The 14,808-nt window shown below is 36.8% G+C and overlaps 1 protein-coding gene and 3 non-coding genes across 4 annotated transcripts; all 4 read right to left on the bottom strand.

The window, feature by feature from the left end:
* Positions 1-1,614: 1,614 nt before the first annotated feature.
* On the bottom strand, positions 1,615-5,176 carry rps12 (ribosomal protein S12). The gene is made up of 6 exons (XM_046869551.1): positions 5,075-5,176; positions 4,903-4,949; positions 3,567-3,683; positions 3,274-3,376; positions 2,092-2,193; positions 1,615-1,705 (listed from the first exon to the last, which is right to left on the bottom strand). The coding sequence occupies exons 2-6, from the start codon at positions 4,914-4,916 to the stop codon at positions 1,643-1,645; spliced, it is 399 nt and encodes a 132-aa protein (XP_046725507.1). The 5' UTR covers positions 4,917-4,949; positions 5,075-5,176; the 3' UTR covers positions 1,615-1,642.
* LOC124399363 lies at positions 3,150-3,231 on the bottom strand. Its single transcript, XR_006928220.1, has one exon. It is a non-coding gene; the product is annotated as a small nucleolar RNA SNORD100 (small nucleolar RNA).
* LOC124399364 lies at positions 3,438-3,523 on the bottom strand. Its single transcript, XR_006928221.1, has one exon. It is a non-coding gene; the product is annotated as a small nucleolar RNA SNORD100 (small nucleolar RNA).
* Positions 3,763-3,842, bottom strand: LOC124399368. The gene has a single exon (XR_006928224.1). It is a non-coding gene; the product is annotated as a small nucleolar RNA SNORD101 (small nucleolar RNA).
* Positions 5,177-14,808: the final 9,632 nt, after the last annotated feature.

Below are 14,808 nucleotides of genomic sequence, written 5' to 3'. Positions count from 1 at the left end.
CAGAAACTTTACATATTTATACAACTAAGCTGTTGAGGGTTAAGGGCCTTGCTCAAGGGCCCAGGTGTGGCTTAAGACCTTCAGATCCACCATACAAAACTATGCATTTACTTCCTTCAATTCCCTTCCACACAGACCACGGTTTTCTTTATCACAAGTTTATTTCTATAGCGCTTTTCACAACAGATATTGTCTCAAAGCAGCTTTACAGTATATAACAGTTAAGGTGAACGATGTGTGTTTATCCCTGATGAGCAGCCATGGTGACTGTGAGAAGGAAAAACTCCCTTAGATGTCAAGAAACCTTGAGAGGAACCAGACTCAAAAGGGGAACCCATCCTCATATGGGTGACATCAAGAGTGTGATTATAGTCTTTAAACAATACAGAACACTGGAGAGTGAGAACTAACATGAGCACTGGAGTGTAAGATTATAAGTGATGTTCTTTCTACAGTCATATACAGTCTTTATGGTTATAAAACTAGGAGCTACTGAGCAACTCATAAAATAGCTCAACATTTGCGATCATCACAGATCCAACACCAGATTCTCCATGCCAGAGCCTTTAAACACTCAAAGAGGTCCAATGTCCAAACTCCACATGAAGAGGGATCCAATTGGCACTGGTACATCTCTAGATGGTTCGGGATTTTTTTGTGGGGTCGACAGCTACTTCTTTAAAAGGTCCACAATCTTCATAAGGTGGGACATGACTGGGGCAACCTCAGGATACCTTGGGATGGGTAGTGTTTATCCACTTAGTTGCGTTACTGAACTTAGGTGGAACCGAGGAGAATTTGCTTTACGTTATCTTAAAGTTCTGACTGGAGATGTTGATCAGAAACACTTAACATAACATTTCCATTGGTTTCATACAAGTTTGAGTAGCTCACATTAGTACTACATGGTAATTCTTAACTGTACTTGAGTAGGTTTTTGGTGTATGTTTACCAAAGTATTTTTATTTGGGGATATTTTAACTTCACTACATTTCAAAATCAAATCTCTTACCTTTTACTCGAATACGTTTCTTGCAGCATCAGTCGTTCTAATTTTATTTACGAGTGGATAAAAACTCAGGGTAGTTTTGATTGGTGGCATCAATCACCAAAATATAGTTCAGCTTCAGTTACAAAACTTCTAATTCACCACATGATTTTTTTGAAGCAGTTAAAAAGACGTTTTTGGGCTTGTGATCAATTTAATAAATATCAATTAGTGTTTGACTCATTATCATCCTATTAATAGCTCTGTGTGTTAAGAGGAACAGAGTATTTTCAAGTAAACTGAGCTGATTAAGTAAATAGTCTTGTGGTAAAAACAATAGGAAAATTATAGCCATAATAAATCATAGTACTTTGGATGCTTTAGTACATTTGAAGGTAAACAGTTTTGTACCTTCACTCAACTACAAGTTTAAAAATGAGACTTTTCCTGGAGTCATATTTTATCGAGTGGATCTCTGACTGCTGCTCAACAGATCGTTCATCTTACACAATAAGAAAAACCTTTTTAATCTAGATTGTGAAAGCAGCGTCTACGACTCCTATTTCAGATTGTGATCAAAGCTGATCTACACAAAGTTTCGTTGAATGAAGACACGTTGCAAGAAATATCTTCAAAAGGCTTTTATTCGGTTCTTCATTTCTTTGATTTGAAGTACTCCTCGATGACATCCTTGGCTTGAGACTCTTTGCCGTAATCCTGCAGAAGAAAACGGCAGTGTACGTTAGAGATGATAAAAAGTTATGAGGTTAAAAAAGGGTTGACTCAATTACACGAGGTTATTAAAACCCCACAGTGAAGGAGTGAGGCAATAGATTACTACACATCGTTATTCGTTTGTTGCCCTTTCTGGGGACCTCAGAGACCACGTTTGGATCTCGAGGCTCGTGATTCAGGCTCGTGCTCTCGCCAGTAAACAAACAAAAAACAGGCACAAGGCATAGAAAGCCAGTGTCTGGACTCGTTCTGGCTGAAACCTGCTCGAAAACCGAGCCGCAAATCACGTCTCGCATCTCAAGCTGCTTCCAAAGGAAACTGATTTAAACTTGTAAGAAAACTAAAAAGGTGGAAATGAAGTCGCTCACCTTCACTACAACGCAGCTGCAGCCCACCACCTTGCGGGGTTTGCCCTCTCTGTCGATCTTACATAGACCAACCCACTCACCCAGCTTCTTGTTGTCATCTACCTGTAAGAAGAAAACAAGGACTGTGTGAGCATTTCAGAGAGGAACTTTCCACAAGTTTCAAATAAACCAGATTTTTAGAAGAACCTCAACATTTGGTTCAGTCAGAAGGTGGGTACATATGAAAAATGTGCACCATAGCATGGAAGCCAAATTTTAAAAAAAAGTCCTGCCACAGATTCTGAAGTGCATCACATTCCAAATAAAGGCAACTGATCAGATTCAATGAATTTTATCATATGGAAATGTCTGATTCTTAATTAATCCATTAGCACCATCAAGTACATGGTGTGAGCAGATGAGAGATTTGCACACGACATTTATGGCATTTGGTAGATGCCCCTTTCCAGAACTATTTACAATTCACATTTAGAAAACCGGGCAGTAAAAAACCTCCCAAAAAGGTCCAGATGGTGGTGCTGGGATTTGAACTCAACTCTGATCGGAAACGTCTTATTCCAAGAAATTCCTAAAACTAGTGTACATTTTCTTTTACCTACTTTTTACATAGCAAAAAGGAATAAAGGAATACCGGACTGAGGAATACCGACTACTGCCACCTGGTGGTATGGGAAAGTTATGTTCTCTCACACTAATCATCTGCCTAATTTGCAGCACAATTAGTTGACGCAGATTAAATTATATATAAAAAAAAACACGTCCCAATTAATCAGCCAGCTAATCGAATGTTCAATCTCTAATATACTGTATTTTTAATACAATATGGTGTAAATTGCACGTTTGCTAAATTATGTATTGTTATAAGTTCAATTACAGTACTCCAAACTGATCATACGTTGAGACTGTAGTCTAGGCCTTGTCTAGACTTACGTTTAAGTAACGATGGAGTCATCAGAACTTATCTCCAGCACAAGTGGAGGACTACCGGTGCATATTTAATATACGTATAAAAACGGGAATTTTTTTTGTAGCCCAGCTGAAGATTTTATTCATGTCAGTGTGTCTCAGAAACAATTGGGTAACAAAGGCAATTTCCTCACTGGATTCAGTAGAGGGAGCCATATTGTCATCACAGACACACAACCCTGAGTTGTTTAGAAGAGCTGAGCTAAACACGCATACCTTCATCAGGTTGATCTGGTGCTCGGCACACAGAGCCTCCACCAGCTTGACGTACATGGGCTCGTCGCAGTTGGCGGCAAGGACACACAGATGAGCCTGGCGCCTAGAAATAAAAAGATAATGAGGCAAAATTCTCAACTCCAGTCCTCTGATGAACACTCAGCAACACCTCAGAAAGAATTTGGGTAACAAGTTGGCGGTTTTCCTCAAAGGCTTCAGTAGAGGGAGCCAAATCATCATCACAGATGCAGCATGAGTAGATTTCAGAGCGATAAAAACCCGAGTTTTCTTACTTATCCAGAGCCTTGGCGGCCTCCCGGATTCCACGAGCGAGTCCGTCGTGGATGAGTGCGGTCTTCAGCACCTCGGGCAGGGCGGTGTTCACATCCATCACACCTCCGGCAGCAATGCTGTGTAGAAAAAACAAAAATACAAATTCAATAAACGCAAGAGGAAAAACAAAAAGCTTTTCATAGGCAACGTCCAGCAGCATGCTCAGACCCGAAGTCTCACTCATGAAGAGAGTGAAGGGGTATCCGACTAAAGACCATAAGAGTCATCATAGCAGCTGAGGACTGAACCTTCACCATCAAGACAAAGAGCATCTCTTCATATACAATGCTTTTCTCTACACTATGTGAACTGACTTGAGAAAATGCACATGGAGTCTCAAAACAACTAAAATCCACAGTATTCTTCCAAATGATGGTGGCTTCCTTCAAAAAGGTTCACCATAAGGATGCAAAATGTAATTTGCAATTATAAAACACTAATAAGCACATTACAACTTTCACTTAAAACACTAAGCTCAAAAATTAAAATGAATAAAAACACATGTTCACATACATGGAGATGCCACAAACCAGGCGGATTTGTAAAGATTTACGTTTATAGAATTGGTTGATTTGTCTCGAGAATGAAAAGAAGAGTTTATGCGATACAAACTCCCAGGTCAGAGTTCAAATTATGCAAATTAGATTAGATTAGATTCAACTTTATTGTCATTACACATGTACAAGTACAATGCAACAAAATGCAGTTTGGGTCTAACCAGAGTGCAATAACAGCAAGTGCAGGATATATAGATTTAACATGAATTTACAGTTAAATCAGAAGCTTCCATGTAAAATTTACATATCTGGGGAAACATGAATATTAATGAGGCCTGGATCATTAAATATGCATAATTTGTATGAATAAAGTGTAAAGAAAATTAAATATAAAAAAAGAATAGGGTTAGGATACACGTCAGGGTATGAGTATATAAACGTGTGTACACACACACACACACACACACGTGTTTGCACAAATGTATACAAATACATATGTATAGTTGTGTGTAAGTGTATGCAAGCCAACACGTGCATTTGTTGTTCATGTACACACATTTTAGATAATAGAGAGGAGCAATAGTTGAATGAGGGGATGAATGAAGGATCGGTTGCTATAGAGATCATAGCAATTCACAACTAATCCCAGTCACGTGACAGTTGTGTAGTAAATTACAAAATACGCATTTCGGCGTGTAAACGCACGTGTTAAATCCTATACAAACTGCACAATTTGTTCCTTTTCTAACCCTTTATTTGTGTACTGATGTAAACACGGTTGTGTAGCAGTCACGCTTACCCTTCCTCGGCCATTGTAGATTAGCGATGGACGCTGGACACAAAACTCTGAAATGAACACAAATAAACCAGTTCATGTTCATATTCTACTTCTGAGTTACACTTTGAAACCGTTTTATTTACGGATGGATTTTATATTAAACGGATTTTAACTGGAGGCCGGAAAAACTCACCCGATCGTCCCTCTGACAGCGGGGGAAAGAGGACGTCATCACCGCGCGACAATGTTTTAATAGCGAAAGGACCCGCGAGGTGTCCCGCAAAGTGCCTGACCGAAATGTTCTCAGGATCGTCATTAATTATACGTATTTTTTAATATTTTTTAAATTATATGCTATATATCTTTTAAGTTTTATTTTTTTATTTTACTAAATATATATAAATATATAATGTTTATATATTCAGAGATTAAATGTATATCTTCTCCACCACTAGTCGGCGCTCCACGGTGTGTTTATTGTATTTCTGAGCTGAAAAATAATACTATGATAACTTTTTTTCCCCCATAATAATCATTTGTTCACTTGTGATGACTTGTGTCCCTTCAAGACCATTTTCTGGTTCTGAGCTTTTGTTTTGAACAATGATTATTGTTACAAACTTTTCCGAACATTCGGATGCCCACTAAGAAAATCTGATTATTTTAGTGACTTGGTTTGTTGAATCTCTCATCAAAATTAAATTTTTTATTTTTTTGACTCAGTAAGTTCATTTAACTAGAAATCGAATAAAATGTTTGATTTTTAATAAGTCGGACCCCCAACATGTCTAGACGTCTACATACACCAACACTGTCTATCGTTCCAATAATGAAAATATGGTAATGCAGCTAAATGATATTAAACACAATGAGAAGCTTCACCTCTCATATCTTCTGGTCCGTGTCAGTAGTTCTATTATCACTTGCATTGTGTAGCATCTATGAAGTTCAAAAGACTCGATCAGAGGACTCATGAGATGAACTGCTTAGTTTCCTGTACACAACCTACAGAGACTCTTTGATATGACTCGTTCTTCTGAGACACATTAAAGACTTGTTCAAAATGAATTGATCGTTCAAGAACAGCCCACTGCTACAAGCCGGCGATAGCTAGGAAAATAAACCCTCAAGGCAACATGAGGAAGAAACCCTTAAGAGGAACCAAATTTAAGAGAACTCATTCTCATTGGTGTGGCACCAAGCATTGTGTTATCCTGTACATCATTCTACTGTTATAACTCCTTAAAGTCAATCATCTAGAGGCGTATATCAGTGGCCTTTGTGTGCATTTCACACCCAGGTCTTTAGTGGTGTCCTACCAGAGTCAATCCACCTCTTAATAACATCATTATGATGCCACGGCTATAAAAAACATCAATAATTTAGAGAAACGCAGTAGAACAGAGCGGCAAATCACAGACAGGAATCTCATGCGGTGAGACTGAACACATTACTAAAGCAAGAAACACAATGAACACAATTCAGCAAGGCTCCTTTCACTGTAGCCACAGCTGCACCGCCACGCATGAGGTTCATCACCTCTAGCATCGATATTGACCTCATAAAACGACCCCTGGGTTTCCCTCAATTTTTTTTCTGGGCGTTACAGTTTTCCTGGGGATTTAAAAATCGAGTGTTTTGTGCAAATTCTACAGGAAAGAAAAAGTTGTTTAAAATGACTGTTCAAGAAGACCTTTCCTTATGAAGTCCAGCTTTTCTTGTGAAATCCACCCTGTAAATGTACTCATAAGTGTATCTGCGAACATGTCAATTTTTTCTCCTCTGTCAGACATTATGGAATAAAATCTTAGTTATTAAATCCAAACATAAATATTTGAGCTTTGTAGCTTGCTAGTGCACTCTCCAAACATCCAATCAAAGGACATGAAAATGGCAACCTATTGCTGGCCCTGACTTTGGCCCTGGTTTCTCTGCTTCTAGTTTACCTCCCTGCTCAAAACATCTGAAACCCTTATAGACATTCTGAATGGTTATAATGTGAACTGTACTATACCGCTTATAGATGAAACTGTAACACCCCTGTGGGTCTCTAGTGATAATCTGTTGCCTGGTAGTGATGGAATGTTATGTCTAGTGAATATTAAACTGCATTTTGTTCATTTGCACAATGCTAGACTTCACACTTCTGGTAGATGCTAAACTGCATTTCGTTGCTGTGAACCTGTACTACGACTATAAATGACTATCAAGTTCTATCTACTGCTCACTTGTTTGTTTCCTCTCCAGTACCTTTACCAGTATTACAGGTTTTACCAGCAATATGTCAAGCTTCAAACCTGTTCATCTTGATAGGTTACTGCCTCAGCACACCACTAGTGTGTAGGTTTTAACACGTTCTTTCACTGCAGCACAGTGGGGTTTATAACTGGAAATAAAATAGCATTCTAAGACATGGGGGTACACAGGGGTAGCTAGGTGGTGCTGGGTTTTAAACTCAAGACCTCCTGAAAAGAAATCCAACGCCAAAAACAGTTAATGCATTAATGTGTCAAAGGTATTTTAAAGTTGCTACTTGCTTTTCCATACCGTAAGGATACCTGTTTAAAGTATTCGAGCAAAAAGACCAAATTATTTTAATGGTTTGTATAAAAGTGTTGCTGAATTCTTGATTCTGATTGGTCAATAAGACGTTGTTGATTCATTTTGTAACAATTATCAGTCAATTAACAGCCGCTTGAACATTAGTTTAGGTAGTGATTCAGTGCACATGGTTTATAGAAGATAAATATATATTAATTATATATGTATTATTATTTTATTATATTATTTATACACCTTATATATGTTTTCATGAATATATATTTATAATTCGTATATCCCTTCAATGTTAGCAAGTTGGTTTTAGAGCGCAGGATCAGCCATGATTATTATCATAAAACCATATATAATAGAAGAATTTCCCCAATTTTTCACTGTAACAGTCAGCAGGTTTTCACACTGTAGGACACTTTAATTTTCTGCATTTAATTTTCTTTTTATCATTGATTATTTTCCTATTATAGTATGTCTTGTTATATTTTATAACCTGCATATTGCTGTATATATATATATATATATATATATGACCTTTCCTGTGGTTCTTTTCCAAACTGTTACCACAAAGCTGCAGGAACTAAATTGTACAGGACGTCTTTAGATGCGATATAATACAATTTTGCATTCACTTGAACTTGGAAACTCAAACCTGTTCCAGCATGGCGATGCATCTGTGCACAAAGTGAGCTTCATGAACATATGGTTTAAATGCTTTGGAGAGGAAGATCTTGCTGCTACAGAACTCTGATCTCATCCCTACTGAACACCTTTGGGATGAATGTGAACGCTGACTGCACCCCAGGTCTCCTCACCTACATCAGTACCTGCCTTTCATAACACCCTTGTGTCTGATGAACACAAATATCTATAAGCACACTCCAAAATCTGGTGTAACATCTTTCCCAGAAGAGTGGAGGGAATTATAAGAGTAAATTGGGACTAAATGTGGAAGCAATGCTCAAAAATCACATTATGACCACACACATTTTATTACCCATATCACCTCCATGCAACACTACTTTCAATCAAGCTGAGACATACACTATGAGAACTGTGTGTGTGTGTGTGTGTGTGTGTGTGTGTGTGTATGAGGTGTGGCTGAGGTAGTAATCATGCCAGAACCTGCCTACCTGGTCCTTGAGTAATTTAGCAAGCACACCACAAACAAACACACACACACACACACACACACACACACACACACACACACACACACACACACACACACACCTACACTTACATTTCAGTCTGTCGCTGCTGTCAGATCATCTTTTCTACGCTACACCATGTCTATTACAGTGTATTACAGCAGTGCAAGTGGCTCCAGAGAGGTAAAATACCAGCATATTTTCTATTACTTTCATTTATAATAAATGTTTTATTTTTTAAAACAAGTTGCTTAGAAATTCATAATTCCTTCAAATCTCATTACTTCTTTCTATAACCGTTTACAGGAAATCCTTATAATAAACAATCTTTAACTAACTGTGTCCAACATTCATTCTGTTATAAAATAACTGAAATTCTTTTCTTTCTCTGGTTTCCTACTGTACATTACACACAATGCTGTTTGACTACCTGCTAATAGTAGTGCAATGGGATTTATGGCTCTCTCATTGGTACTTTCAAGTTAATACCAACCTCAAAATCAGCACAGCTTCATCGTCTAGTTGCATTTCATTCTGTTTGCACCACTACCTAATCATTGGAGTATGAGATTGTAAAATTAAATGGTGAGGGAAAGAGTTCGAATGTAGTTTCACATTAAGAGTAGATTAGGTCCTTGGCGTTATACAGGCATCCTGACATCCTGTGTGAAAAAAAACTGTATAATCACGGCTATACCACGGCGCCACATAATGCCTGAGTCGCTTTAATTGTTCTGGATAAACTGAAAAGCAGTTTATGATGTAGTTCTTTTACCCAAACTCTTTAACCTCTTTAATATTGTCATTGCAGTTTGATATATTTAGTATTGTAATTATCATTTCCTACTTTTTCAACCTAGGGTAAAAATTTCAGAGACATCAACAGTAAGTAAAAAAAGATGTCCTGTTCACATAGTATCTTTGGACTATAAGTCCATATGAAAGCATTCGAAACATTGTAAATAATTGAATAAGAATAACAAAGTAGTCTTAAATAGAAGGATTGAAAGCAAAAAATAAGTATAGAATAAATGGATAAGCAGTTAAAATCGTATTCGCAAAATTTTCATTCCAATTAAGCAGGAGCCATTGTACGCCTCGTTTCCACCTAATTAATTAATCTTGGCTTTCTGGAAATGAGGTGTGACTTCTGCTTGGTCAGAATAAAAAACTTCACTGGTGCTTTTCTAGATGAGATAAACAGCTAAAAGTGTATGAACCACTTTGTATTTACTGTTTGAAATCGAATCCTATTTACAGGTAAAGCAACAGCAGGCTGAAATCTTGCAGTTTCTTGATTCAAAGAGCATCAAGTACTTCGCCAAGGACATCACTCAGAGCACAGATTTGAGGGATGAGATGAGGCAGAAGGTGGGAAACCCCAAAGCCATGCCTCCTCAGGTCTTTAATGGAAGTAAATACTGCGGGGTGAGTTACTTTAAGGACATATTCCTGTGAGCAGAGTTCAATTCAATGAATTTGTTTTTAGCTTGAAATCCTTTCTGAAGTATCTATTTAAGCCTGAAAGATGGAAAAAAAAACATTGTAGTGGGTTTGACAATATTAAGCGAAATGTCTGATCAACAAATTGGATGTGTATTTATAACTGAAAGAGTAATATGTGTAATATATGACAAGATAACCGAACATACACATGCAACATTTTTCACTTAATGGCCTGCTCACCTTTTAAACCCTACAGGGTCCAGGTTTGAGCTGAAACAAAGAATAGGTGACAAATCCCTACAAAAGCTAGTGGAAAGACTTTGCTGAAAAATAAAGGATTTTACAACAGAAAGAGTGAAATCTGGAATCGGATGATTAACAAGGACATGTAGGTGTGATAGTTAGGTGTCCACAAATAATTAGCAAGATATCGTGTTACAGTATAAACACAGAGTGATTATATTCAGGGTGGAGTTTTACAGTAAAAGAAGATTAAGGCCTATGAATAGTAAATTCATAGAATGTTCTAGATTATCTTTTACATAGCTTTACAGTGCATCCGGAAATTATTCACAGCGCTTCACTTTTTCCACATTTTGTAATGTTACAGCCGTATTCCTCAAAATTCAGCATTTTATATATTACCTTGTTTCTCAAAATTCTACAAACATAACCCCGTAATGACAGCTTGAAAAAAGTCTTTGTTCGAAATCTTTGCAAATGTATAAAAAAAAATTTTTAAACTATAACTTTAATATAACTTATAATGTAACTTTGTGGTGACACTCAAAATTGAGTGACACACTGATCATCCTTGAGATGTTTCTACAACTTGATTGGAGTCCACCTGTGGTCAAGTGAGTTGATTGGACATGATTTGGAAAGGCACACACACCTGTCTATATGAGGTCCCACAGTTAACAGTGTGTGTCAGAGCACCACCCAAGCCATGAAGTCCAAGGAATTGTCTGTAGAATTGTCTGTAGTTTGGAACCACCAGGACTCTTTCTAAAGCTGAGCCACCCGGCCAAACTGAGCGATCGTGGTAGAAGAGCTGTAGTCAGGGAGGTAAACAAGAACCCGATGGTCACTTTGAAAGAGTTTGAGTGCTTCTCTATGGAAAGAGGAGAACCCTTTAGAAGAACAACCATCTCTGCAGCACTTCACCAATTAGGCCTGTATGATAAAGTGGCCAGACGGAAGCCACTTCTCTGTAAAAGGCCCGTCTTTACAGAGTTTGCCAAAAGGCACCTTAGGGACTCTCAGACCATGAAAATCAAAGATTGGCCTGAATGCTAAGAGTCACGTCTGGAGGAAACCAGGCACTGTTCATTGCCTGGACTATACCATCCTTACAGTGAAGCATGGTGGTGGTATATATATATATATATATATTTGTTGGGCACAAATACATCAAAATGGATTTTAAAAAACAAAACAAAGTGTATTAAAGTAAACTACTGTATTTTTTTATTTTAAATACAAACAAACATACTCACTTTTACAAAGGAGCATGGAATTTCTTCGTAAACCTTCCATCAGTTGGTCTATTTGATCTGTTCCTTCACCAGTAATAAATATTACTGTCATTTCCCAGATGAAGGTTAGTTTTAAAGTAACAGTTTAATGTTGAACAGTTTGTGAATGAATCCTACTTATATACTAATTTAGTTACTTGGTGTTTGGTAATGAATGGTTTCTTTACATCAGCAACACTGAGTCAATGGCAAACAAGTCATTAATAAGAAGACGACTGATGGCACATTTATGGCAACTAGTTTCTAACTAATTGATCATTTGATTGTTAATCATAAATATAATAATATATTGTGTATCAGCCGTCATTCATTTAATGGGATACAAAATCATAAATTAAAAATAAATAAAAAAAAACTAGGAGCTACTGAGCAACTCATAAAATAGCTCAATATTTGCGATCATTACAGATCCAACACCAGATTCGACATGCCAGAGACTTTAAACACTCAAAGAGGTCCAGTGTCTAAACGCCACATAATCATCTCTGTCATGATCATGATCCCACTAAACAGCTACTCCAATTAGGGTACAATATTCACCAATCAAACATTTATTTATCAATTGTTGGACATCTATGAAAGCTGGCAGTCTGCATGTTTCAACACCTTCTTCCATATGGATCAATTTTCTGTTCTGATCTCAACATGTCTGGGCAAAATCCTGAGCAGGCACCAATAAAAAACATTTTTTTAGTACAACGTATTTTACAGTATTTTAAAACACACAAAAAACGAATCTATTTTGAAATATTTTGTTACAAAATATGAAGCAGTTTTCATCAGCCCTCTATAAACATAAAAATTTTGGCACCCCTACCATGATGCATTGTAGATTCATCTTGCTGCCATAATAGCTGCTCTTGATCCCCTGTTCTAAGCATCGCCCCACCTTTTTGCCCCTGCTGTTAATTTAATATTACACAATATATAAGTATGCATTAATGAATGCAGGATTTACACAGTAGCCATTTTCCGTATCTGTAGTTAAATGAAGGGAAGACCTGGGGCTTTATCTGCATCATAAAATATAACAGGTTATAACATGAGGTTCTAGTATTTGTTCATCATGTAAAAAGGGCACTTTTTTCCTGTCTTATGAGGACATTTATTCTCGATTCTGTAGATGTGCATCTATATACCAGTTTAGCCCAAATGGGCTTTAAAATTAGTTTTTGATGCCTAGATGTTGCTTTTACATTGCTTTGGGTGTGTTCTTGGCTGTTAACTGATCAGTTTACGAAAAGACAGGGGTGTGTGTAAGTGTGTAAGTGTGTAAGTGTGTAAGTGTGTAAGTGTGTGTGTTTCACAAATGTTTGCCTGCTGTTACCTAATATGCCTTTAAGCAAATAGGACATACTAAAAACGCCCTTTAAAAACACAATAACATCTAGAGTGATGGAAATTTACATCAGTGCATACACACACACACACGCACACACACACACACACACACACACACACACACACCTAAATTTAGTACTAAATTTGGTCACTATATACGACTATTTTGACATACATTATGAAAATCTGAGCTGTTTCTGATTCTGACACAATCATCTTGGGATGAAATCATCATGCTTTATTTCTCCTCTCTGTGGTCACAGGACTACCAAGCGTTCTTCGAAGCAGTGGAAGACGGCAAGCCTGAGAAGTTCTTCAAACTATGAGTCAAAACGAGGACTGGTTTTGAGTCTTAAGATCATCTCTGTGCAATAGACGGCTTTGATAAAAAAAAACTAAAAAAAAAACGATATACTGCCACATGAACAAATGTATACCTATAATCAATTCATATATTAAAAATATTCATTTTGAATAAATTCATTATTCATTATTTAATGAAATAATTTATATAATCACATACTTACACATATAATTAACATTTAAGGACATTATACAATTACACCTGACATGGGAAAGTTTATAAAATGATGTTTCATTAGGACAAATTGCATCATAATTCCAGACTTTACACAGATTCAGCATTTCTTTCTGTTTATTAGGTACATTTATGTAGTGCTTAAGGTACTGGTAGAAATTTGGGTCAGTGGTTTTATTTTTTCTATTCTTTGCCACAGTGATAATATATAGCCAGGGTTGCCTTTTGGTTTCTCCTTTTTTTCTTTTAGGACTCCAGAATGTATCAAATGGGATGATGTAATGATTGGGTGAAAAAAGTAAACAAAGAGAAGTATAAATATGCTTATTGGGCGAAAATGTATGTACCGTTCCAGACAGCAATGCAATAAAACATAAGGTGAATGTAAACAAGAATAAATGAATACTAAAGAAATAAAAATATATACATACAGATCAAAGTGTACATATGACAAATATTCAATACTACAAATGATTTAAAAAAATTGGAAATGCATTGGAATTGAGATTTAATTTTCATTGCAGTATTCAGTGTATTTTACTTACATTTTAAGTTACACACTTTTTTTTTTAAAGGGAATTTTAAAGGGAAAGTTATCACTGTAGACCAATTTTTATTACATTAAAATTAACTGTATTATATATCAGAAAAAAAGAATTTTAATCTAGAATACTGTATAGATATTATGTATTTATACTTATACTAATAACTTTTTATATTGAGTTTGTAATCTTGCGTACCAGTGTGGATTTATTCATTGCTAGAGACTCAAATCACTTTTGTACGTCGCTCTGGTCAAGGGCGTCTGCTAAATGCCGCAAATGTAAATGTAAATGTAAGTAGTTTTATTTTTATCTGCAACCCAGATTGTGTTTAATTTCCATCCTCACAAGCATCTGATTCAATACATCCTGTCATTTTCACATGTACTGTGATATTTTTGATAACTTTCTGTTGACAGAACCCTTTAGAGACCAAACTGGCATGTTGGAGCCATTTCTATTCATAACCTTGAAGTCCCTGTGTGTGTGTGTGTGTGTGTGTGTGTGTGTGTGTGTGTGTGTGTGTGTGTGTGTGTGTGTGAGGTGTATTAATCCCCAACACCAGGATTAGGAAACACTGGGGTAGGTCAGCACTGAAATCCTGGATAAAGTGTGTACTGACACCTGCTGGTGAATTCTTCTAGGCTTCATGGGTTTAGAAAGTTCTCACGGCCTCTGGAGCAACTTCCTGCATCGAGAACCACATTCACACGGACCTTGAGGATGGCATAGATTCAACCAGATAGTAGATATTACTGAAACGTTCCTTCTCTCTGAGGATCCAATGGGAAGCTATTGTTAGATTTGTGAAACCAAAG

This window comes from Silurus meridionalis, chromosome 16, assembly GCF_014805685.1.
Source record: "Silurus meridionalis isolate SWU-2019-XX chromosome 16, ASM1480568v1, whole genome shotgun sequence".
In the NCBI taxonomy this organism is placed as follows: Eukaryota; Metazoa; Chordata; class Actinopteri; order Siluriformes; family Siluridae; genus Silurus; species Silurus meridionalis.
Note: the sequence above shows the minus strand (reverse complement) of the source record. Positions and strands in the feature narration are given on the sequence as shown.

Coding starts and splice junctions, on each gene's coding strand:
- rps12 (XM_046869551.1), bottom strand. Junction 2,194..3,273: donor ACCAGATCAACCTGATGAAG/GTATGCGTGTTT, acceptor TTCTTCTTACAG/GTAGATGACAACAAGAAGCT. Junction 1,706..2,091: donor GCAGCTGCGTTGTAGTGAAG/GTGAGCGACTTC, acceptor TTTCTTCTGCAG/GATTACGGCAAAGAGTCTCA.